This window comes from Scardinius erythrophthalmus, assembly GCF_964197995.2.
Source record: "Scardinius erythrophthalmus genome assembly, chromosome: 5".
Lineage (NCBI taxonomy): Eukaryota > Metazoa > Chordata > Actinopteri > Cypriniformes > Leuciscidae > Scardinius > Scardinius erythrophthalmus.
The window spans coordinates 55136426-55162485 of record NC_138225.1 but is presented as its reverse complement, the minus strand read 5'-3'; the positions used below and the strand labels follow the sequence as shown (position 1 = coordinate 55162485).

At 40.1% G+C, this 26060-nt stretch overlaps 2 protein-coding genes across 5 annotated transcripts in view; one reads left to right on the top strand and one right to left on the bottom strand.

The window, feature by feature from the left end:
- The window catches only part of rab14l (RAB14, member RAS oncogene family, like), a gene marked incomplete at its 5' end in the record, with an annotated part of 7423 nt that extends 487 nt beyond the window's left edge, over positions 1 to 6936 (top strand). Inside the window, 5 exons of the mRNA XM_081367301.1 lie at positions 1238 to 1415; positions 1853 to 1919; positions 3088 to 3175; positions 3250 to 3280; positions 5472 to 6936. Of these exons, the coding sequence (XP_081223427.1) occupies positions 1238 to 1415; positions 1853 to 1919; positions 3088 to 3175; positions 3250 to 3280; positions 5472 to 5649 (542 nt within the window). The 3' untranslated portion in view covers positions 5650 to 6936. The remainder of the gene's footprint in view (positions 1 to 1237; positions 1416 to 1852; positions 1920 to 3087; positions 3176 to 3249; positions 3281 to 5471) is intronic.
- A 1702-nt stretch (positions 6937 to 8638) lies between these two features.
- The window catches only part of abl1 (c-abl oncogene 1, non-receptor tyrosine kinase), a 40251-nt gene continuing 22829 nt past the window's right edge, over positions 8639 to 26060 (bottom strand). For all 4 annotated transcript variants that reach the window (XM_081365637.1, XM_081365636.1, XM_081365638.1 and 1 more), the window contains 9 exons: positions 23245 to 23540; positions 19914 to 20186; positions 18671 to 18755; positions 16214 to 16391; positions 15699 to 15883; positions 15472 to 15624; positions 14496 to 14585; positions 14285 to 14413; positions 8639 to 11373 (listed from right to left, as the gene is read on the bottom strand). In XM_081365637.1, coding sequence (XP_081221763.1) covers positions 9824 to 11373; positions 14285 to 14413; positions 14496 to 14585; positions 15472 to 15624; positions 15699 to 15883; positions 16214 to 16391; positions 18671 to 18755; positions 19914 to 20186; positions 23245 to 23540 — 2939 coding nt within the window. In that variant the 3' untranslated portion in view covers positions 8639 to 9823. The remainder of the gene's footprint in view (positions 11374 to 14284; positions 14414 to 14495; positions 14586 to 15471; positions 15625 to 15698; positions 15884 to 16213; positions 16392 to 18670; positions 18756 to 19913; positions 20187 to 23244; positions 23541 to 26060) is intronic.

The following is a 26060-nucleotide window of genomic DNA, read 5'->3' as shown; positions in this document are numbered from 1 at the left end:
TCTTCAAACACAAATGAAGGAGTTTTTAATGAAATCTGAGAGAGTTCTGTCCATCAACAGTCTATTCATCCAAGATTCTGACGCTTCAAAACATTCATAAAGAGATCCTGAAATATGAGCAGTTTGATGCAGGTCTTCTGAAGAGACACGGTCACTGTATATACGTTCACTGATTGAAGCTTACAGTAAATCTGTTCATCATATAAAGCACTTCAATAGAGTAAACAAACTCCTGATGGGTTTCTGAAGATGAACTAAAGTCTGCTTCTTATTTATGCATTTAAGTTTTGCTTTAGATTTATTTATAGGGGTGTGACAATATATCGCAATACTAAAACAATATGTATCGTGGATAGTTCACACAAAAATAAAAATTACTGTGAGAAAAAAATTCAAGTTTTCAGAGTTTTAGTGTCAGAACTACATTAAACTATTTTATTACATGGCTTGGCTGAATTCCAATGTAGAATGCGGTGTGTTATTTCTTGATAACAGACGCTGCGGAGTATAACACACCGTTGCCATGAAAAACAGCGCGTTGCTATGGACGCGGAACGGACTATTTTCTTTAGCGGAAGCAATACAATCGTTTTTAAATCAATAAACTCCTTTTTAAATAAATAATTTGTGTCAAATTATTTATTTATTTTGTAGGTAGCCATGTAATAAGCGGGATAATGTATAGTGAGCCGGTCGTTATAGTGAATAACAACCCCTTCAGGCTGTCAAGACTTCGCTTCGCGTCGGGATCCCGTTCAGCCTGTCGGGGTTGTTATTCACTATAACAACCGGCTCACTATACATTATCCCTTACATATATAATGTATAATAATGCAATGGGGGAATATTTGTGTAAAAAGTGTCCTACATTATTTTAAATATATCTAGTCTGTGAAAGAGATCAAGCATATTAGTCTGAAATAATTCTGTGTTTTCAGCTTCAGAATCATGAATATTGTTATTCTGGTCATTCTGTCTCTGTTGTCCTGTGCTTTGGGTTTCAGCACCAAGTCCAAGACTATTCTTACAGTTCATTTCATATGTCTCACAATAAGTTCACACATCGTGATATGTATCGAATCGTGACACAAGGGTATCATTACACTCCTATTTATTTATGAATGCAGATGTTCTGTTGCATAACAAGAATCACGTTGTCTTGAATGAGTGGTAAAGCCGTAGTGTGTGTGTGTGTGTGTGTGTGTGTGTGTGTGTGTGTGTGTTCTGCTGTCCTCAGTCATGGCCGACTGCCCGCACACCATCGGCGTGGAGTTCGGCACCAGGATCATCGAGGTGAGCGGGCAGAAGATCAAGCTTCAGATCTGGGACACGGCGGGCCAGGAGCGCTTCAGAGCCGTCACGCGCAGCTACTACAGAGGAGCCGCGGGAGCGCTAATGGTCTACGACATCACCAGGTGTGTGTGCTACAGGTGTGCACGGGCTTTAAACTGAAGCCCGCACACAAAATCATTTGACCCGACCCGACCATTACAGTCATATTTTAGGCCTGAACCTGAGGTCCGTTTCTCTATATGCTGTGTTTTATAATTGCTTGCAACGATAATTAAAAAAATACATTTACAAACTCAGTTTCACCAAGCGGCCCCTCAGCACACAAGAGAAAAAGAGAACGGACTTACGAATTACGAAACTTTGCTGTGGTTGAACAGGTGAAAATAAAATAAAACAAAAATTATTCATAGATCATTTTACTAAACTGTCCTGCGCACACTATTTCAATCCCGCGTTCCCGACCCGAAACCTGACCTCTAGCGTCTGCACAGCTGTCACTCAACTGGTGCGGCTCATTTAGGGTCTGACGACGAGTGTTTAATCACATGTGTCTGTACAGGAGAAGCACATACAATCACCTCAGCAGCTGGCTGACCGACGCCAGGAACCTCACCAACCCCAACACTGTGAGTCCAAGCCTCCGTCCGACAGCATGTGCACCAGTAAATCATGTCTCAGCACCACAGCATCGGGTTGGCCTCTATTGGCATGTACTTATATCATAGGAACTGCCTAGTAACCACTGAAATTACACTAGCAATTCCCTAGCAACCACCCACAACACCCTAGCAACCATATCTGCATGAATAAGCCATACCTCAGCACCACAACATCGTAGTAACATCGGGTTGGCCTCTATTGACATGTACTTATAACATAGAAACTGCCTAGTAACCACTGAAATTACACTAGCAACGCCCTGGCAACCACCCACAACACCCTAGCAACCATATCTGCATGAATAAGCCATATCTCAGCTCCACAACATAGTAACATCGGGTTGGCCTCTATTGAAATTTACTTATAACATAGGAACTGCCTACTAACCAGTGAAATTACACTAGCAATGCCCTAGCAACCACCCAGCAATGCCCTAGCAACCACTCACAACACCCTAGCAATGCCCTTGCAACCACCCATAACATCTGAGCAACTGCCTAGCGATCACATAACAATGCCATAGCAGCTGCCTAGAAACACTGTAGCAACCACCCAGAACTCTCTGCCAACTTCCTAGCAACCACCCACAACACCCTAGCAACCACATCTGCATGAATAAGCCATGTCTCAGCACCAGCACATTGTATTACCATAGGGTTGGCGTCTATTTGACAGGACAATAAATAGTATTGATAACATAAGAACTAGCAACTCCTTAGCATCCATCTATGACGACTAAGCAACGCCCTAGCAACCACTGAAATCACCCTATCAATGCTCTAACAACCACCCACAACAGCCTAGTCACCCATATCTGAGCTTTATCTGCATGAATAAGCCATATCTCAGCACCAGAACATTGTAGATAACACAGGGTTGGCCTCTATTGACATATAAAGGGCAATGTACAGGACTGATAACATAGAAACTACCTAGCAACCCCTTAGCAACCATCTATGAAACCTAGCATCGCCCTAGCAACCACCTCCAACTGCCTAGCAATGACATAACAGTGCCCTAGCAGCTGCCTAGAAACACCCTAACAACCACCCAGAACATGCAGTTAAAGTTTATGCTCGTAAGACGTTGGGGTGGTTTGGCTCTGAGAGAGATGTTTCCCTTGTGCTTGTGCAGGTTATTATACTCATAGGAAACAAAGCAGATCTGGAAGCCCAGCGAGACGTGACGTACGAGGAGGCCAAGCAGTTTGCTGAAGAGAACGGTGAGTAAAGCCTGTCCTCATGTGATGTGGAGCTGCGTTGAGTCCTGATCCTCATCAGTGTGTTTCATCCTCAGGTCTGCTGTTCCTGGAGGCCAGCGCCAAGACGTGAGTTATTCCAGCATGCCGTGTGCTGTAAAATGCAGTATTAATTTTCATAGCATTACTGACATATTGAACCATCTGTGTGTATTTCCCTGAACCCCAGACAATAGAGTCCAGACATCAGCAGAATACATCTCTCACTATATACTCACTTATATACTCCGTACTCACTATATACTCACTAATATACTCAGTACTCACTATATACTCACTATTATACTCAGTACTCACTATATACTCAGTACTCGCTTATATACTCAGTACTCACTACATGCTCACTAATTTACTCAGTACTCTCTATATACTCACTAATATACTCAGTACTCACTATATACTCACTAATATACTCAGTACTCACTATATACTCAGTACTCGCTTATATACTCAGTACTCACTATATGCTCACTAATATACTCAGTACTCACTATATACTCACTAATATACTCAGTACTCACTATATACTCAGTAATCGCTTATATACTCAGTACTCACTACATGCTCACTAATTTACTCAGTACTCTCTATATACTCACTAATATACTCAGTACTCACTATATACTCAGTACTCTCTTATATACTCAGTACTCACTACATGCTCACTAATTTACTCAGTACTCTCTATATACTCACTAATATACTCAGTACTCACTATATACTCAGTACTCACTAGGGGTGTGACGGTTAGTATATAACCGTGAGACCGACGGTTATAGTTGAACACCGTCATTACAACTCTATAACCGCCAAAACCGTGTTATTAAATTTTTTTTTTATCATAGAGAATGTTTAAATACTAATTAAAAACAATTGTTAACAGTCTGTGTTATTAATGGTCCACGTCGTTTCCAACTGTATTTGATTCTTTGCCAAGTAGCTACCCCCTGACCGACCGCCACTCATTTGAGATAGAAATAAAAGCTATGATATAGTGATGTGCCATCATTATGAGATTTATTAAACAAATGAAAAACATTTGCAATAATAAACATTAGCAATGAACATTTGCAATCGGGAGACATGGTTTTTACCACTTAATGAAGTTTTGTTTTGTAAATCGTCAGACATGATTTTTACCACTTCATTAAGTTTTGCTTTGTTTTCGTTTTGTACAAATTGTATCTTAATTTTAATAAATATTTCATCAACCAATTGCATGTATTGAATAAATAAAAAGCAAATACAGGAGACAATATAATAACCGTGACATGGAGGCTCCGATGCGCCGCGTTTACTTGCATTGCATTGTGAACTAGAGCGCATCTCATCATAAATGAATGAAACTCAGCGTAGGCCTATGCCTCATACATTAGCATTAAATATCTTTGCTGCATCCTTTCTAGAACAGACAAGGGCTTTCTTGCGGCTTGCATCAGCAGAGCATTGCATCGTCCATAGACCGCAAAACAATCAGCGGATGGCGGACGGGTGCGGCTTTGAAATTTGGTCAAAAACATTGGTGCGGATGATGAGTTATGTGATGCGGTTGCGGATGAACTAATACCCCATCCGCGTATCTTTATTGATAACAACATTGAACACTAAACAAATATTAATTTTATTCAAACTAAGTTGTCCTATAACAGACGAACGTCGCAACCCTCAGTACTCACTATATACTCAGTATTTACTATATATACTCAGTACTCACTATACACTCACTAATATACTCAGTACTCACTATATACCCAGTACTCACTATACACTCACTAATATACTCAGTACTCACTATATACCCACTATAAATTCAGTACTCACTATAAACTCAGTACTCCCTAGTACTCACTATATACTCAGTACTCCCTAGTACTCACTATATACTCAGTACTCACTATATACTCAGTATTTAATATATATACTCAGTGTTCACCATTCACTATATACCCACTATATACTCAGTACTCACTATATACTGTGTACTCACTATATACTCAGTAATCTCTATATTCTCAGTACTTACTTTATATACTCAGTACTTACCACTCATTATATACCCACTATAAATTCAGTACTCACTACTCACTATATACTCTACTCACTATATACTGAGTACTCACTATATTCTCAGAACTCACAATATTATCAGTATTCACTATATTCTCAGTACTCACTATATACTATAAACATGGCATACTTATAATCAGAGTGTTGAACTCTTGTAAGTTTATAGATGACAGTCGTGTGTTTGTTGTCGCAGAGGTGAGAATGTGGAAGATGCTTTCCTGGAGGCGGCGAAGAAGATCTACCAGAACATTCAGGATGGCAGTCTGGATCTGAACGCAGCAGAATCAGGTGTTCAACACAAACCATCAGCGCCGCAGGGAGGCCGGATCACCAGCGAACCCCAGCCGCAGCGGGAGGGGTGTGGCTGTTAATGACCATCTTCATCATCATCATCATCATCATTACACACACACGCATGAACCCCAGCCGCAGCGGGAAGGGTGTGGCTGTTAATGACATCATCTTCCTCTTCATCATCATCATCATCATCATCATCACACTCACGAACCCCAGCCGCAGCGGGAGGGGTGTGGCTGTTAATGACCATCATCATCATCATCATCATCTTCAACACACGGCCCGGTCTCAGCCCAGAAGGGGGGGAGGTGTCACGGCTACATGCGCTCATTAGCTCGTATCTTTCTCTTCATCTGTCTATCTTTCTTGCTCAGTGTTTTCTTATTTCCTCATCATCCTCCGACTAATCACGTGACGCATCGGTTTAGGAGAGAAGAATCTGCTGAACACCAATCAGTCTCTTTTTTTTTTATTGATATTCGTTTTCTAGCTCGTCACATTCATCAACGCCCTGAGAAACGAGACCTGTAGCTAAAAACATGATTGTGATGAGTTTCTTGTTCAGGAGAATCTGTCTTCTCGGGTCGGTCACCGATGGGACGCCCGTCTGATGCCCCTGTAGATAAAGCACTCTGAATAACGCATACGTATCTGTAAACGTCAATTGATTCCACGAGATCCCAGGTTTAAAACGGAAGCGCGAGTGTCAAGGGTTGGACAGCTTTATGAATCGAAGACACTTTATGGAAAGATGATTCTTTCTTCTCTTCTGCTCCTTGATCATTCGTTCGTTCGTTCGTCTGTCCTTACCACTGTTATTTTATGTTGCCTTATTGTTATTCATGTTAATATTATTACTATCACGGTTTAATCTTTACTAGCTCAACACAGTTTGGAGTTGAGTTTGGTTTTACAGCACTGCAACTGTTTTTGTATAGATCTATGAAATGTGATGGAAAAGCTCCAGTTGTTTAGCCTGTACAGTAAATGTCTGCGCCATTGGCTTGTATATTAACACAACAACACGAGACTTCTTGTGAAGCAGCATCTGTGTCTTAATTCAGTGTACGTACCATATGAGATCTGATTCAGCTGCTGTATATAAGGCCATGTCTGTTGGTGATGTGACTCCTCACGCAGAAAGAAGACGGTCACGAACTCTCGAAACGGCTCGTTTTACTCCGGCCCAGCTGAAGAAAGCGATGAACCGTCTCTGTCTGAATGACCGAGTAAAAACAGTACATATGTATAAACTCTGAATGAGCTGTGCTAACGTTTGAAAATCTGTTTTTGTGTATGTATATGATTTTAAAATGTTGACATTTTGATTTTAATGACAACATTAAATATGCTCTAGACAGAAAACGACTCGGTTTCATTCTGAACAAACCAGGTTTTATCACATTTTCAGTGGTGTAAGAAAAGTCTTAATTATGATTTCAAGAGGTTTTAAATGTGGGGACGGCAAACAGTAATTGAGATATGGCCAAATGTGATTATTAATCTTCAAAAGGCTACAATTTAATGGAATAAAAGCGAGGTTCTGTTGCTTATTCTACAGGCCGCCCTTTCAGCGCGTGAATTTGTGGGAATTCAAAAAATCTAGATTAGAATATTATGTATAATCAGAATTTAAATATATAATATATTCATTTTATCTCGATATATCTATCATATAAACTCTTATAAAAGGTTACCATAGTGAATCAGGTCAAGACAAAAACACATTTTGTATGTATTGACTTGTTTACATTTTGTTCATTTTGAACAAAAACAAAAAAGTTAGTGTACCTTTAAAAAAATGGCTTTAAAGGGGTGGTATAATGCCCTTTTCACAAGATGTAAAATAAGTCTCTGATGTCCCCAGAGTGTGTGTGTGTGTGTGAAGTTTTAGCTCAAAATACCCCACAGATAATTATTCATAGCATGTTAAAGTTGTCACTTTTTGAGGGTTTGCAAAAACGCAGTTTTGTGTCTGGCCCTTTAAATGCAAATGAGCTGCTGCTCCCGGCACAGGGGGCGGAGCTTCAAGAGCTTGTGTGTTTGCGTGTTAGCAGCTCCGATCACCTCACGCAGACACACACTATAATGACAGAAACACACTATAATGACAGAAACTGCCTTTTATGTTTAAATGGAGTCAGACAAAGATGGATAGGACAACAGGACGTCTGTGAATTAGTTGATGAATTTATGTTGCTGTAGTGGAGTTAACTATCTTCAATTAGCATATCATGTTAATCTATAAATGGCTCGTATAGGAACTGTTGTGAGATGCACACAGAGTGACTTTCTATTGCATGTGAAAGGACGGATGCTGCAGTTTGAGCTGACTCACAAATGTGCTCGACTACAACAACTCTTCCTCTTCTCAACATGGACTGCGTGTTCCCGGGGGCGGGATTTATGTAAATTTTAGGGTTGGTGATGTCACTAACCCGGGAGGAATGTGGTGTAGTCTCTACCAGCCATTTGTTGTAGTCCATAAAAAGTGATTTCTTTAAAAGCAAATCTCTCCCTTTGCTCTGAACTTTGAGCGTTGTGTATTTGCAGATGTTGTTTATGCTCAAACAGCAACATTACACACTAACTAAAGTTACAAAAGTCAAATCATAATCAACCACCCCTTTAACATTCCTTCATCACCTTTTCAAGTCAATGTAAACAGGTCAGGTATGGGATGGTTTGTTTATATTTGTTAATTTTTAATAAAATATTATTGGTAAAGAGACATCTGTAAGATTGTAAATGTATCTTTTTTTCCTTTCTTTTTTTTAAATTGTCTTCCAATAAAACTTGGCTTTTTATTTGACCAAAAAAAAAATTGTTTAAAGGCTAAAATGGGAAGTTTATCATTTTATATAACTAGTTTTTTTTCATCAACACGTATACGTTGAAATGTATATTTGTTTAAATCATCGGTTTTACATTTATTTTATGATTACCATAAACATACCATAAACCCCCCCAAACACAGTATTCAATTTCCGTGATTCCCTAACAACCATGTTTAAAATGAAGACCAGAACCTCATCTGCATAATGACCGCACTAGGACAGAGAATGGACAGCACAGCAACATGAACTCTTTATGTTGTTCAAGTAGCAAAATTTCTTTGCATTTTATGCAACACAAAATTGCACCAAGGTTACAGGAAGAATCAACTGAAAAGAGAAAGCAAGTGACGTGTATTTACAAAAGATGAGTCTACAAAAGGGTGAGGCTTGAATACACATGTAAAAAGTAGTGGCATGATTCTGAAGAGACAAAAACAAAACAAAAAACATGAAAAGTCAACACTGGAAGTACCATGTTGAATTAAAGGCAGCTTGTGGTTGGCTTTCTCCTCAGGCGTCACAGTCAGAAGACAAACTAATACTGAAAACAACTGCATTATTTCAATTACACAAGCTTTTAGTAAGACAGTCATTGACTCAGACATCCTCATGAGAATGATCATTTTAAGACAGGCGTGTGGTCATTGGATAAAGCTGTTTCCGTCAGCGGCGTGTGGAAAACCTCTCAAATGACATCAAGTGGTAAATGAAGGACATCACAATAAACACATCTGTACATACACTGCTTCTTAAGCTCCGATTCTCACCTCCAAGTCTTTCTCCTCGAGACAGTAGTGTTTCATTCGCTCTTTAAGGCCACTGTGTATTTGGGAAAGTCATGTGCTGTATGTAGTGATTGTGCTGAAGGAACACTTGTTCAAAACCCTTGCCAGGATCAGGAAAAGCTGGGAAAACCGCGCCGACTTTACAACCCCATCGGTTAAACGTCATTCATGGCACAGTGTTGCAATCATACAATACTTGATCAGTCGGTTTCCTCATTTCACAGGGACCGTTCACATCCTCGACCAAACCACACGGAGAAAAAGAGTTCAGTCTTTGTCAATACTATGATCTTTTTTTGTAATCAAATATATTTTGATCCCTAAAAAAATATTGGAAATTGTGAGGCGTTTCTCGGTCACAATCACCTGCAATGTTGAGATAATGCTCGCTTTGAGAAAATGCAAGAAAAGTCAAAGTCAAGTTGTGGAATTGCTTAGAAACACGACTCGAGTCGATGGCATTGGACCTTTCTACCTAAAGATCGCCAAACGAACCTTCGGGGACCTTTCCCCTGCTTTAGTGTTGCTCGTAAATGTTTCTCTGTTTGGCATGAGGTGGGTTCCCTTGAAGAGTACGTCCACTTAGAGAAGAATCTAGGTATCGATTGCATCCGAGCTTTTCTCCGCTACCTCTGAACGATGTCAGTGATCTCCTTGACGGAGGAAAGCAGCTTGGAAAAGTCTTGAGGAGTGTTGGCTCCCCCGGTGGCCGCAGGGCAGATCTGCAGCTCGCGAAGACTGCTCTCCAACTTATTGATGGCTTCTCGGAAAGCGAACTTGTTGCGCATCTGTTGGATAGACTCGACGAAGCTCACGCAAAACTTGGAGAGGTTCTTCCCGGCCTCCAGCACGGCACTATGGCTCCCGGTTTGCTCCGAGATCCGTCCGATCGCGGCTCGCAGAATATCCGTGCTGTCCAAGACCATCTCGCGCGTGATGCAGGAGTTGGAGAGTCTTTCCGACGGCTGGCGCGTTTTCCTCAACGAACGACGAGTCGTTATGAGAGGAATGAAGTTCGATCCGGGGTCTCCGGCAGTCGTTCCCATTCCCGGAAGCTGAGCACTCGGAGAAACAGGAGAGGTTTTAGCGGGAGGAACTTTCGAGGTGTTTTTCTGCAATTTCTTGGCACTTTCTTGGGAAAGACTTCCCTTGCCTAGTTCTGTGGAACCGGGATTAGGAGGATTCACTTCAGAACCCTTGATTTTGGTATCCGAAGACACATCAAAAGTAGGACTCCTCGAAGTCTTCCCAGATTTGGTGCTCGAGACGGGAGGCGGAGGAGGAGGAGCAGGTTTTGGTTTCGCAAACTTTCCCTTCTCCCTTTCTCTTTGTCCAGGGATTTCCGAGGTTTGCTTGAGCCTACGAGGTCTGATTTCATCCAGAGTGGGAAACACATTGGGCTTGAAGAGCTCTGCTTGCAAGGCACTTGTTTTAGAGGTTTCGGTTTGCGGGCGTCTCCCGAGCTTCGGCGTCAGAGTCAAAGGACTTGATCCAGGACTAGACTCCGAGTCCTTGAAGACTTCATCCGACGCATCCTCGGTTTTCTTGGGAAGGCGTGGAGGCGGGGTAAGGGTTCCACCTCTCGACATGCAATCTGCTTTTTTGCGTGGCAAAGCCGGCTTGCCTCCGATGGTTCCCGACTCGAAGTGAGAAGACTGGATGTCGCGAGGCAAAGTGACCGATTTCCATTCGGATCGCTCCGATCCAGGAGGCATGCAAGATGCGGATGAAGACCTTAGGAAGCGCTTTGAGTTTGACATTGGGTCTTCTTCTGCTGGCAGAGTTGTGGCGAGTTTCCCTGATGTTATTCCCGTGCCCTTTTTCCTTGAATGAGAAGGGAAGAGCTGACCGGGATACACTAGGGCTCCATTGGTGACTCCGGACCCAATCAATTTGGAAGGGTCAATGCCTTGCAAGGCATCATTGGCGGAAGCCCCGTTGTTGAAATCATCCCTGCAATCGGGACCCAGTCCTCTCCGATCCAGGTGCCCATCCATCTTCCCGAAGGAGCTGGAACGTTTCGGGGGCGCCGGAGCCGTTCTCTTCTTTTTCTTGATGTAACTGAAGGGATTCATCCGGAACTTATCTTTATCTTTAGTCAAGAGCCGATCATCTTCGTTCAAGTTGCTGTCGAGGAGAGGCCTCGGGATCATCGGGAACTCAGGCTCTGCTGCGTCTGCAAAGGGTTCAACTCTTATTAGTATCGCTCACTAATCACAGGGAATTAAATGGATAGTTCACCCAAAAATTTTAATTAGCCCATGATTTACTCGCCCTCAAGCCATCCTAGGTGTATATGACATTCTTCTTTCAGACGAATACAGAGTTATATTAAAAAATTTCCTCTTCCAAGCTTTATAATGGCAGTGAATGGCTGTTTCTGTTTTGAAGTCCATAAAAGTGCATCTGTCCATCATAAAAGTGCATCTATCCGTCATAAAAGTGCATTTATCCATCATAAAAGTGCATCTATCCATGATAAAAGTGCATCTATCCATCATAAAAGTGCATTTATCCATCATAAAAGTGCATCTATCCATGATAAAAGTGCATCTATCCATTATAAAAGTGCATTTATCCATCATAAAAGTGCATCTGTCCATCATAAAAGTGCATCTGTCCATCATAAAAGTGCATCTATCCATGATGAAAGTGCATCTATCCATCATAAAAGTGCATCTGTCCATCATAAAAGTGCATCTATCCATGATAAAAGTGCATCTGTCCATCATAAAAGTGCATCTATCCATGATAAAAGTGCATCTATCCATCATAAAAGTGCATCTGTCCATCATAAAAGTGCATCTATCCATGATAAAAGTGCATCTATCCATCATAAAAGTGCATCTGTCCATCATAAAAGTGCATCTGTCCATCATAAAAGTGCATCTGTCCATCATAAAAGTGCATCTATCCATCATAAAAGTGCATCCATCCATCATAAAAGTGCATCTATCCATCATAAAAGTGCATCCATCCATCATAAAAGTGCATCTGTCCATCATAAAAGTGCATCTGTCCATCATAAAAGTGCATCTATCCATGATAAAAGTGCATCTATCCATCATAAAAGTGCATTTATCCATCATAAAAGTGCATCTATCCATCATAAAAGTGCATCTGTCCATCATAAAAGTGCATCTATCCATGATAAAAGTGCATCTATCCATCATAAAAGTGCATCTGTCCATCATAAAAGTGCATCTATCCATGATAAAAGTGCATCTATCCATCATAAAAGTGCATCTGTCCATCATAAAAGTGCATCTATCCATGATAAAAGTGCATCTATCCATCATAAAAGTGCATTTATCCATCATAAAAGTGCATCTGTCCATCATAAAAGTGCATCTGTCCATCATAAAAGTGCATCTATCCATCATAAAAGTGCATTTATCCATCATAAAAGTGCATCTATCCATCATAAAAGTGCATCTATCCATCATAAAAGTGCATCTGTCCATCATAAAAGTGCATCTATCCATGATAAAAGTGCATCTATCCATCATAAAAGTGCATTTATCCATCATAAAAGTGCATCTATCCATCATAAAAGTGCATCTATCCATCATAAAAGTGCATCTATCCATCATAAAAGTGCATCTATCCATGATAAAAGTGCATCTGTCCATCATAAAGTGCATCTGTCCATCATAAAAGTGCATCTATCCATGATAAAAGTGCATCTATCCATCATAAAAGTGCATCTGTCCATCATAAAAGTGCATCTATCCATGATAAAAGTGCATCTGTCCATCATAAAAGTGCATCTATCCATGATAAAAGTGCATCTATCCATCATAAAAGTGCATCTATCCATCATAAAAGTGCATTTATCCATCATAAAAGTGCATCTATCCATCATAAAAGTGCATCTGTCCATCATAAAAGTGCATCTATCCATGATAAAAGTGCATCTATCCATCATAAAAGGGCATCTGTCCATCATAAAAGTGCATCTATCCATGATAAAAGTGCATCTATCCATCATAAAAGTGCATTTATCCATCATAAAAGTGCATCTATCCATCATAAAAGTGCATCTATCCATCATAAAAGTGCATCTATCCATGATAAAAGTGCATCTGTCCATCATAAAGTGCATCTGTCCATCATAAAAGTGCATCTATCCATGATAAAAGTTCATCTATCCATCATAAAAGTGCATCTGTCCATCATAAAAGTGCATCTATCCATGATAAAAGTGCATCTATCCATCATAAAAGTGCATTTATCCATCATAAAAGTGCATCTATCCATCATAAAAGTGCACCTATCATCATAAAAGTGCATCTATCCATCATAAAAGTGCATCTATCCATCATAAAAGTGCATCTATCCATCATAAAAGTGCATCTATCCATGATAAAGTGCTCCACAGGCTCCCGGTTAATAAAGGCCTTCTGAAGCAAAGCCATGCAGTTGTGCAAGAAAAATATCCATATTTAAAACTTTATAAAGTAAAATAACCAGCTTCAGGCCAAATGAACATCCGGATTCCACTTAAGTCTAAAGCGCAACTTATGCGAGTAATGCGACGTATCGCTGATATTTACGCTCCGCCATGACGCACTACGCTACTTCTGATGTCATGAGTTGCGCAAGTTGTGCTTTAGGCATAAGTAGACTGCATATGTTCGTTTGGCCGGAAGCTAGAATTTTACTTTGTAATGTGTTAAATATGGGTATTTTTTTTACACAAACGCATCACTTCTCTTCAGAAGGCCTTTATTAACTTTTATGATGGATAGATGCACTTTTATGATGGATAGATGCACTTTTATGATGGATAGATGCACTTTTATGATGGATAGATGCACTTTTATGATGGATAGATGCACTTTTATGATGGACAGATGCACTTTTATGATGGATAGATTCACTTTTATGGACTTCAAAACAGAAACAACCATTCACTGTCATTATAAAGCTTGGAAGAGCCAGGACATTTTTTAATATAACTCCAATTGTATTTGTCTGAGAGAAGAATGTCTTATACACCTAGGATGACTCGAGGGCGAGTAAATCATGGGCTAATTTAAATTTTTGGGTGAACTATCCCTTTAACTAGACAGAGCACAGCTTACCCGGGCTGTCACCATCCCTACTGTCCATATGTCTTCGTAGTGTCCTCGTCTTAGTGGGAAGTTCTGGGGCCTGTTGTATTGGACCCAGTGGCAGCTTCTTACCTTTCTTCCCCAACTCTTTCTCCACCTCTGCAACCCAAGAACATTTAAAACATGAGCCACAAGAAAGGTACATGCAAATCTCTCTATACCTCCAGAGATAAAGTCATACCATCAGAGATACTGGACTCTTGAAACATAGTCTCAAACGCCTGGTGGGTTTCAGCAAAAGAAGGCCGCTCTGCAGGGGTCCATCTCCAGCCTAAAGACAGAAACTCTAAAGTCAGTCCAAAGGGCAACTTAAGACCTGTAGTTGTATTCATTTTGACCCGAAACTAATTCATTTTTAATTTAAAAATGTAATGTTCATCAAAGGGGTCCAAGACCTGAGGACGTTTGTCACACTTGAACCACGAATACAAGGAGTTTTGTGGTCAAAATTTAAAATAGTAACAAATCCTTCAATCCTTCAAATCGGGTCAATTTGACCCCCTTAGGAATGAATGGAATGTGAGGAATGCTTCAGTACACATAGAAAAACCTAAAAATGCTCAAAAATCAAACTAAAAATGCTAAAACTTTTCTGCAAAAAGAATTTATAATGTCCACATGTGTATTTGAATGCACACTGAAGAAAGCTGACTTTAGGACCCAGCGGAACAGCTCATTTACTCCATATAGAGCTATAGCGCCATCTAGTGGCAAGAAATTATTTATCTTATATATTATATATTATATTATTTACTTTCCACAAGAGGTCTGCAAAGACCCCCAAAGTAAGATATTTTGAGCTGATTTAAAACGGTTATGCATGAAATTGTGAGTTGTTTTTAATTTAAGTTGAAAAAAATGTGAGGAATGTGCTTAAATTACTATTTATTTATTATTTATTGATCGAATCTAGTAATTTAAAGGTAAATAAAATAAATAAAATCTCCCAAAAAATGTGCATTAAAAAATAGAAAAAATATCTAAATGAAATAAAATAAACTTTCTGGACAAAAAAAAAAAAATGAAGTATAATTTTAGGGCTTCGGGTCATTTTGACCCGCGAGGGACAGATATGTTACACAGTGCGAGGGGAGGATACAGTTTACTTGTAATCCTATTGGAGTCACTTTTCTTAAATAATCTGAAGAGCTGCTTACAGGCCGTCATGAGCTCATAGACTTTCTCCGGGCATCCCTCGGGTCGGTCCATGCGGTAATCTTTCTCTAGTAGCTCGTAAACTTGGGACAAGTCAATTCCAGGATACGGAGACATCCCATAGGTGGCGATCTCCCAAAGCAGGACTCCAAATGCTGAAGAGTTCAAGCAAGAATGTCAGTTCGACACAAGCATCAACAGCATCAGCGTTTCACTGATCTTTGCTTACCCCACACATCGGACTTGATGGAGAACTTGTTATAGGCCAGGCTCTCCGGTGCGGTCCATTTAATGGGAAACTTGGCTCCGGCGTGGGCGGTGTATGTGTCTCCCGTCATCAGGCGACTCAGTCCAAAATCTGCCACTTTAACCAGGTGGTTTTCCCCAACTAAGCAGTTACGGGCAGCTAGATCCCTGAAACCAGAGCCAGATTGTAACTGGAAACGTCATTCATAATAGTTACTAATTCGACGTTGTCCCTTTGTCCTGTATCTGATTTTGTTGTGCATAGAATGTTAAAACTGGAATCGTGTGACAGGAAAACTCAGTAATATGTTTTTGAAGCGCTGATCATTGCAGCCAATCACAGACATATCCGATGAGCTCGTGAACACAGCGGCCAATCAGAGGCGTTCATGATTCCGCTCAGAGCCTCACAGTTTTACAATTTCAGTATCGACTTGGTACCGAAGTCGACAGTTTTGACATGGCTAGTGTGGGCGTCACATCTGCAGTTCTGCTCACCTGTGTATGAAGTTCTTCTTCTCCAGGTACTCCATGGCGGAGGAGATCTGCGTGGCCATGTGGAGCAGCACCACAGCGTTCACCTCCTGCCGGTTGCACTCGCGCAGGTAATCCAGCAGGTTCCCGTGCGTCATGAACTCTGTGATGATGTAGAAGGGAGGTTCCCGTGTGCAGACGCCTGACATAAGAGACGAACACAGAACATCCGCAGGATTTATTTATACAGCGCTTTCACAACACAGAGAGTTTAGAGCAGCTTTACTGAGATAACAGGAGAATAATGCAGCAAAGTTTGTGTCCAGAAGAAAAGAGCGTCACAGTCCAGCTTAAGGAAGATCAGTGATGGCTCATTTCTGTTGTAAAAAGGTTATTAATTTAGTTTATTTATATATTTATAAACCGTGAAGTCATCGTCCAAAATGAAGTGAATTAAAAAGAATCAACACGTGTGTTTGAGAAGGAAGCTCATGTTCGATGTATTGTCCAGCAATCACAATCACAGACCTACAGATTCCACATGAAGTCTGGCAATAATATTCTGGTTGAATTATTTTTTTATTTTTTTTTAAATCAAATTTTAAAACACATTTTCTTAATGTTGGTTTTCAATGAACTATTTAGTTTAGTGTTCGTTATTTTATAGATCATAATCAGTTTTAATTTGAGTGTTATGATCTGTTATGATCACAATTCTCTGTTTCCACAGTCCTGATGAGATCCTGGGGTGAGAACCAATCAAAACATCCAGTTCAGCGGCGGGCCGATTAAGTGTCAAACCGTGCTTTAACGCTTGGAGTGTTTTAGAAAATGTGCTATGCTCATATTCTGATTTTATTTTTTTGTCGAATACACGACACTCGTAGCATCGAAGTCTTTTTAAAAGCTTGATGCTGGTTTATTTTCACTGCCACTGAATGGACGAGCGAGAGTGAGACTTAAAAAAGAAATTAAAATCTGCATATTTGGTCCAAAAAGAACGGCGTACGGCATTAGAGCAACACCAGGGTGAGTAAGTTATAACTTAATTTCCTTTTTATGGTGAACTATCCCTTTAAGGGGAGACACCCCAGGTGACTAGGGAAAAAATGTCACTAATAGATATCAGCATGAAACTTCCCCAGTGGATTACTGACATTAAGACAAATGTCTTTTGTATTACAAGTTTTTAGAATATTTATGTTTAAATATGCAAATTAGGCAGTATCTCATTAAATATGTGCTAATTTGCATATATTTCCAGAAGAGAAATCTGAACAATGGATGAAGCCGGATTCAAAATTCTTGTTTCAGTTTGTTGACATATTAAAGTCAAAGGTTTTTACAGAGGGGATTTTGGATATCTCTATTTATCACTCCATTAATCAGAGTCAACAGCCATAAAAAAATCAATCTTCGCCCCGTTTTTAGGTATAAAATGTTGTATAAATCAGAATCTGAACAAATCCCTCAGTAAAAACCTTAAGAATATAGATAGGAATACAGCTGGGAAGTCTGGTGTGTGTAAGAGCTGCTGAAGTGGAGATTTCTGGCTCAGAGTATGAAAAATAACCCATTTTGAGAAAAAGGCCTTTAAAGTTGACATCAGCCAATGAGATTTCGCTGTTAGAGTTAAATGCCCCATTGTACTTTCACGATTGGTTGGTGATAAAAAAGGAAATGTTCATATTTGGATCCGACAGCACTGTACAGGAGAGAGAGAGCTTTCTAGCGGTGTGTGACAGCGATCGTGGAGTAGCGGGATGATTTACAACGCCAACTTTTGTTGAATTTAGGAGAAATCTACAGATGCAAACAGACAAACTGTAGTATAATAAAGACCTAAATGTGTATTTCAGACTTTTTTTCACCACAGGTCTGAAAGAAGACATGTTATTGAAGACAAAGAGCCCAAAATCTCAAAATTGATCAGTGAAAAAAAACGATGTTTTGCCCGCCGTGTCTCGCCTTAAGCAATACTTACATCTAATTACAAATATTTAGAAGTCTTTCCACCTCTGTGAGTTATTTGATGGTATCGTCATCTCTAAAAGTGTTTTAATGAAGAGAGTTTAAGGCTTCGTGTCAGGGGAAAAGAAGACTGTGTCATAACGACTGCAATCTTGTACGCTGATTCAGAGTAAATAGAGTCGTGCAGTCCATCATATGAACTCCCAAAGTCAGTCACTCCCAAACGTCCAGGATTGAACAGCCCCGGCGATCCGGCCTTTAGATGCTGTGGCCTTGTGAAGAAATGAGCAAAAACAGCACCAAGGCATTCGACTCAGTTTACTTTGGGAGTATTCTCTATTTATTTAAAGATTAGTTGGGAAGCACTTCATACGCTTCAGATATGGGAACATTACAGGATCACAGCGTAATGCAATCATCTTGCAGGACACAGGAGAGAGGTGGGTCATGTGCTTGATCAGACGTCTGCGTCTGTAAACCTGTGTGTGAAGCCCCGACACACAAACTCACCTAACAGCTGCACCAGGTTTGGGTGTTTGATCTCTTTCATGACGGCAGCTTCTTTTAAAAACTCTTCCACTTCCATCGTGTCTTCCTGCACAAGAGCAAAAAAACAATTCCCAACAATGATTCCCTGTTTTATGTACAAACCTGTGTGATTTAGATGAGAACGTTCATGCTCTGATTCAGTGCCGTCACGACCCAAGACTCCGCTCTGATGGGTCAGAGAAAAACTACGCAAAAAGCGAATAACTTTGATGAGGTTTTGAAACAAACTGATTTGTCAACTGGGAGAAGCTCGTCACATCAATGTCAACGTGGACCTCGAAGAAAAGAATGAATAAAACTACAGCAGGTCAAAGCAATTAGTGCTGTGAAACGATCAATCGCGATTATTCACATCCAAAATAAAAGTTTGTTTACATAATATATGTGTGTGTACTATGTATAATTATTTTGTAAATGTAAATACACACACATGCATGTGCACCACCAGTCAAAAGTTTTGGATCAGAAGTAGAAGTCTCTTCTGCTCAGTAATATTGTTAAATATTATGACCATTTAAAATAACTATTTCCTATGTGAATATATATTAGTGTAATTTATTCCTGTGATCAAAGCTGATGTTCAGCATCATTACTCCAGTCTTCAGTGTCACATGATCCTTCAGAAATCACTCTAATATGATGATTTGATGCTCAAGAAACATTCATCATTCAAGCTTTGATCACAGGAATAAATTACACTTTACTTTATATTCACATAGAAAACAGATGATTTACATTGTAATAATATTTCGCAATATTACTGTATTTTTTTATTGTTTTTTAAATCAAATAAACGCAGCCTTGGTGAGCAGAAGAGACTCTTTTAAAACATTAAAAATCTTACTGATCCAACGCTTTTGACTAGTAGTGTATATATTTCAGAAAAACTTATTTATATATAAAATATTTATATTTCTATAAAATATAAATTATATATCCATGCAAATATTTCTTAAATATACACATGCATGTGTGTGTATTTATATATACAAAATAATTATACACAATACACACACACTTTTATTTTGGATGTGATTAATCGTTTCACAGCTCTAAAAGCGAACAAAGAAAAACAAAGCAAAAAGCAATTTGAAACAAACTGATCTGTCACTCAAAGAAAAGACTGAGTGAAACTACAGCAGGTGAAAGCCAACGCGAGCCGGACGGCCGTGAGCAGAGCTAACGCAGTGTGTGTGTCACGGACCTTTAGTGTTTTGACGGCCACAGTGAGGCTGTACTTCTTCCAGACGCCCTCGTACACCTCTCCGTACTGTCCTCCGCCCAGCTTGTGCTTCATGGTGATGTCCGTGCGCTCCATCTCCCATTTGTCGTAGTTGGGCGACACGCCGTAGATGGTGGGCTTGTTGCGTTTGGGCGCCGGGTAATGCAGCGTGGTGATGAGGCCGTCCGCCACCGTGGAGTGATGATGGACCAGCTCCGCCAGCGTGTTGAAGCGGCTCTCCGACGACACGTACAGCTGAGGACACACCAGACACACCAGATCGGGATTATCCATTACCAATACTGACAGAGATTATTTTATGTCCAATAACAAACATTTAATGATGATTTAACGCTTGCACTTTAACACATGCACATTAATGTAAAACAACTTATAGTTGTTAGATAACTTGTGCATTTTTGGCCAGATATAAACAAACATAACTGACACAAAACATGTCAACAAAAAATGTAAACATCAAAAATAGTTCAAAAACATCAAACCGATTATCAGTCGATCTCTAGATGCGCGTTTCTAAATATCACTCTACTCTTAACTTAAAATCTCTGAAACACAATGGTGAAAGCTGGAGTGAGAGGTGAAGCAGCAGCTGAAGACATCCGTCAGAAACGCTGACACACGGCACAGGAATCCCGGAGCGCTTCCCGTGGGTATTTTTCCTGGTCAGAGAATGTAACATCCAAGAGTGATGCACCGTTTCCTGTGAAAATCCTTGTTTTTGTGCAAATGAGTTTTAATGAGGCCTCTGTAGTGCATTAAAAGCATGTTTAATACATTTATAATCATGTATTGGAGTTATTATTGTATTTTTAGTACTTCAGATGTTTATAAATGGCTGGAAGTCCAGGAAGACTTGGTTTCATGTCATAATCTGTCAAGTGTCCTGAATGGAGTTATATTATTCTGGCTGTATAATAATTCATTAAATACAGCTCTCATTACAAGTGATAAACTCTTATACAAGTTATCTGTACATTTCTGCTGCTCTTCGGTAATTTTTTACAGAAAACTTCTACATTTGTTTTTGTTTTGTTTTTGTTTTTCTTCATCACGTCATCTTCAGGATTTGGCACTTGCTGTGTGAACACACACAAATAATGGACATGATTCGAGAAGGTTTAATGGTCCAGAAAACAATAGTCACACTTGTGCTCCTCGCGGTCAGAAATGAATTTCCTCTAATTCTGTAACTTTTTTTTAAGTTCACTTTTTAAAACTGTTTTCACTTCAGCAATAATCTGCCAAGTGTCCGCCAGTCTGTCGCTCTAAAGCATTCAAGATTTACCACAGTTTAAGTTGGAAATTAAATGTTCAGGTCTATGCCCAAAAAGTGAATAAATGGATTATTAATAAAGCGTAGATATAATTTAGTACCATAAAATCCCCTAAAAATACAAAATATTAAATAAAAAAAACATTATCGAACTAAAATAAAGTACATTAATTTCATTGAAATTATCATTTCGACGGACACGTGAAGAGCACCAGAGGGTTAAATCTAAAGCTGCATCTGTGAGCTGAACTGGCGTCTCGGACTCATTCCTGACGGATTACAGTGGAGAACTGCAGGAAAGTGTGTGTCGAGGCTCATGCAGAGACCAGGAGCGTCAGGCATGTGAGGAATGGATTTATGGATATGTCTTTTCCCACTGGAGTCTCAGAGGACTAGACGAGCCTCAATCACTGTGTGACTGAAGGCCTTGGACACGAGTGTTAATTGTGTCAGCTGTCGTGTGTGTCGGAGTCGTGTGTGTGTCAGAGTCGTGTGTGTCAGAGTCGTGTGTGTGTCAGAGTCGTGTGTGTGTGTCAGAATCGTGTGTGTGTCAGAGTCGTGTTCTGCCACCTACTGTCAGACAGGGAATTTATACTTTCATTCAGCATGTTAGAATAAGGATCTTAGAATAATATCTAGATTATTATATACAATCATATTTTAAATGAATATTTATTAACATTTATCATTTTCACTCTTCTTAAAAATGGTTTAAAGGCTGAAATGTGGAGTTTATAATTTTATAAAACTTGTTTTTGTCAAAACTTTTATTACTTGAACTATAAAGTTGTTTAAATCGTTGTTAGGATGTCACTCACTCACTCACTCACTCACTCTCACACACACTGACTGACTCACTCACTGACCAACTCACTCACTCACCCACCGACTCACTCACTCACCGACTCACACACTCACTGACCAACTCACTACTCACTCACTCACCCACCAACTCACTGACTCACTCACTGACTCACTCACACACTCACTCACTCACTGACCAACTCACTCACTCACCCACCGACTCACTGACTCACTCACTGACTCACTCACACACACACTCACTCACTCATTGACCAACTCACTCACTCACTCACCCACCGACTCACTGACTCACTCACTGACTCACTCACTCACTCACACACTCACTCACTCACTGACCAACTCACTCACTCACCCACCGACTCACTGACTCACTCACACACTCACTCACTCACTCACTCACTCACTCACTCACTCACTCACTCACTGACCAACTCACTCACTCACTCACTCACCCACCGACTCACTGACTCACTCACTCACTCACTCACTCACTGACTCACTCACTCACTCACTCACTCACCGACTCACTGACTCACACACTCACTGACCAACTCACTACTCACTCACTCACTCACCCACCGACTCACTCACTCACTGACCAACTCACTCACTCACTCACTCACCCACCGACTCACTGACTCACTCACTCACTCACTCACCGACTCACTGACTCACACACTCACTGACCAACTCACTACTCACTCACTCACCCACCGACTCACTCACTCACTCACTGACCAACTCACTCACTCACCCACCGACTCACTGACTCACCCACCGACTCACTTACTCACTCACTCTCACTCAATCACTCACTGACCAACTCACTCACTCACTCACTGACCAACTCACTTACTGACCAACTCACTCACTCACTCACTCACTCACTCACTCACTGACCAACTCACTCACTCACTCACTGACCAACTCACTCACTGACCAACTCACTCACTCACTCACTGACCAACTCACTAACTCACTCACTGACCAACTCACTCACTTACTCACTCACTGACTCATTGACTCACCCACCGATTCACTGACTCACTGACTGACTCACTCACTCACTCACTGACCGACTCACTGACTCACACCTTGCCGTCGGAGGCGATGTTGATACGGTAGTGGTAGACGCGCCCTTCGTAGCGCAGCGATATGGACCTCACACACACACACACACACACACACACTCACCTTGCCGTCGGACGCGGTGTTGATACGGTAGTGGTAGACGCGCCCCTCGTAGCGCAGCGATATGGACCGCTGGCCGGGGCTGCTCTCGCTCTCGCGCACCAGGAAGCTGCCGTTGATGCCGCTGCTGAGCAGGTACTCGGCAGCATTGCGCGACACAGGCCCGTGGTACCAGCTGTGCTTCTCCAGGCTGTTCACCGGCGTGATGTAGTTGCTCGGCACCCAGCCCTGCCCGTTCTTCGTCTGCGCCTCGCACCACTCGCCATTGTGATTGTATCCCAGAACCCTCAGCTTCTCTCCTGGTTAAAGACAAGGCCCAGTCAGTCAGTCAGTCACTCAATGCATTCGGCCGGCTCTACCACATCACATGTCAGGGTCTATTATAGTGCTGTCAAAAGTATCGACTTCGGTACCAAGTCGATACTGAAATTTAAAAAATGTGAGGATTTGAGCGCTGAGCGGCATCATGAACGCCTCTGACTGGCCGTTGTGTTCACGAGCTCATCGGATGTGTCTGTGATTGGCTACAATGATCAGCGCTTCAAAAACATGTTGTAAATACACAGACTTAAATCACTCGTGTGTGTAATTTACCGTTTTAATCAGACACTAGGTTCACAGATACTGTGAAATGTATTTCCAGGACGATTAAGGACTTTTAAAGCACTATTTTTTAGTTTTCCAAAGACTACAATAAGAGATCGCAATTATCAAACAATATCTTTATTTTATTTTTTTACTCAAATTACAGATATAAGCTATCCAAAATACACCTTACCACATATTTAAGAATATATATTAAATGCAAAGCTTATAATGGCCATTGTTGTTCAATAAATGATATTTTATATTATAATGTTGGTGTAGTTCATATCCAGAAACGGCATGATGGGGGTTTATCAGCGCTAACTTCGCCTGAAAATATTAAGATTATATTTGTTTTTTCGAATTTCATTTACAGTCAAACCAACATTTATTCAGACAGCTTCAACATTCCTCACATTATCAGTTTATTCACTATAGTTTAGAAAATGGTAATGAAATATGAGCAGAACTCAGTTGATATTTGACTGGTTTTGTCCGTCCTTCTGTTAGACTGTCTCACACATGAATTATGTTGAATATCTGTCAGCTGTTAAATTTAACTACACAATTAGATAATACCAGTTTAGCTCAACCAATCACCAAGCAATGCTTCATTGTGTTCAGTCTGATTTTGCTCCGACATTTTTATAAATGTCACTGGTAGCCTCTGTATGAAGAATATTTGGGTATAATATGACACAGTTTACTTTATTTTGCTCTCCTCACTCACATAAATGAACTATAGTGTCCTGATCACACTAGTAAAAATATAAAAACTATCTGGTGTCCGAATAATTTTTGGTTTGACTGTATATTGTATTTTAATAAGTAAAGCACTTCAAGTACCTCTTCATAATTATGGACGTTTTTAATGGTTTTCCAGGACTTTAATTTCAAGAAGTCAAATTCAAGCACTTTAGGCACTTTGTACGAACCCTGCAATACGTGAAAACAATACTTATGTGTACTATGAATAGTGTGGCTGTGTGATGAATTGCTTGTGATGTTCCTAATTTGAAGGTATTAGATAAAAGCATCTGCTAAATGAACAGATGTAAATGGAAAAAAAGGTGACGCTGGTTTCACGGGCCGAATGGAAAGAACTGACATGATAAAGGAAGAGGAGAAGCGATGAAGAATGTGCAGCAAATATGTGTGTTTCCAGTCAGTCATGTGACCGAACAAAGACCGGCGTCTCTAAAATACAAACCAGAAAACACTGTAGTGTGTGAGAGATACTTGCTGATACATGGCATTGTTTTAATGTAATAATAATAATAAACTTTAATAGTAACACTTTACAATACAGTTCATTAGTTAACATTAATAAATAACAAACAATGAGCAATACATCTGTTACAGTACTTATTAATCTTTGCATTAACTAATGTTAACAAACACAACCTTTGATTTTAATAATGTATTAGTAAATGTGGAAATTAATATTAACTAAGATTAATAAATGCTGAAGAAGTATTGTTCATTATATGTTCATGTTAACTGATGTTCACTAATGAACCTTTCTGTGGTTCAGAGAACAGTGATATTTCACTAATATTTGTCTCGATCTCTGAAGTTTGTCCTTTTAATTTTACAACAAGTATCCAGTTCCTGACCTCAAGTGTGTGATTCAGAATTGGAATTGATTTTAGACCCTAGTTATGAACATGATTGGGTTATGAATCTTGCTGACACAGGTGTTGTTTTTAATGTAATAATAATTATAAACTTTAATAATTAAAGGAGTCTGTAGCTGCGTTTCCATTACCCTTAAATTGCGTAAATTGAAATTGCGAATTGAAAATACGCTTAATGGAAACACGTCAATTTCACAAAAACTCGCAAAAAAGTTTTTACGCTCGCATGAGGTGTTTTTCAGGCAATTCGAGCAAGGAATATTTCGCAAAACTTTAATGGAAAACAGTTTTTGTGCATTTACAGTCAGCTGACGTAGACGACGCGGTGTGTTTGGACAGAAGACGAGACAGAGCTCTTTATTAAACTCATAAAAGACAGAAGAATTACAGGAATACTGGATTCTAAATGCCACGATCACGAGCTTGAAGCAGAACTGAGGGAGAAACACCCAGAACCAGTGTTGCCAGATTGGGCGGTTCTGAATTTGATTGTGCAGGTAAAAAAGCGGGTGGACAAAATTTGCGGTTTTCAAACATCTACATTTAAAGTCTAATTGGTTAAAAAACTAAACTAAAGTGTGCATGTAGTCCATAAAA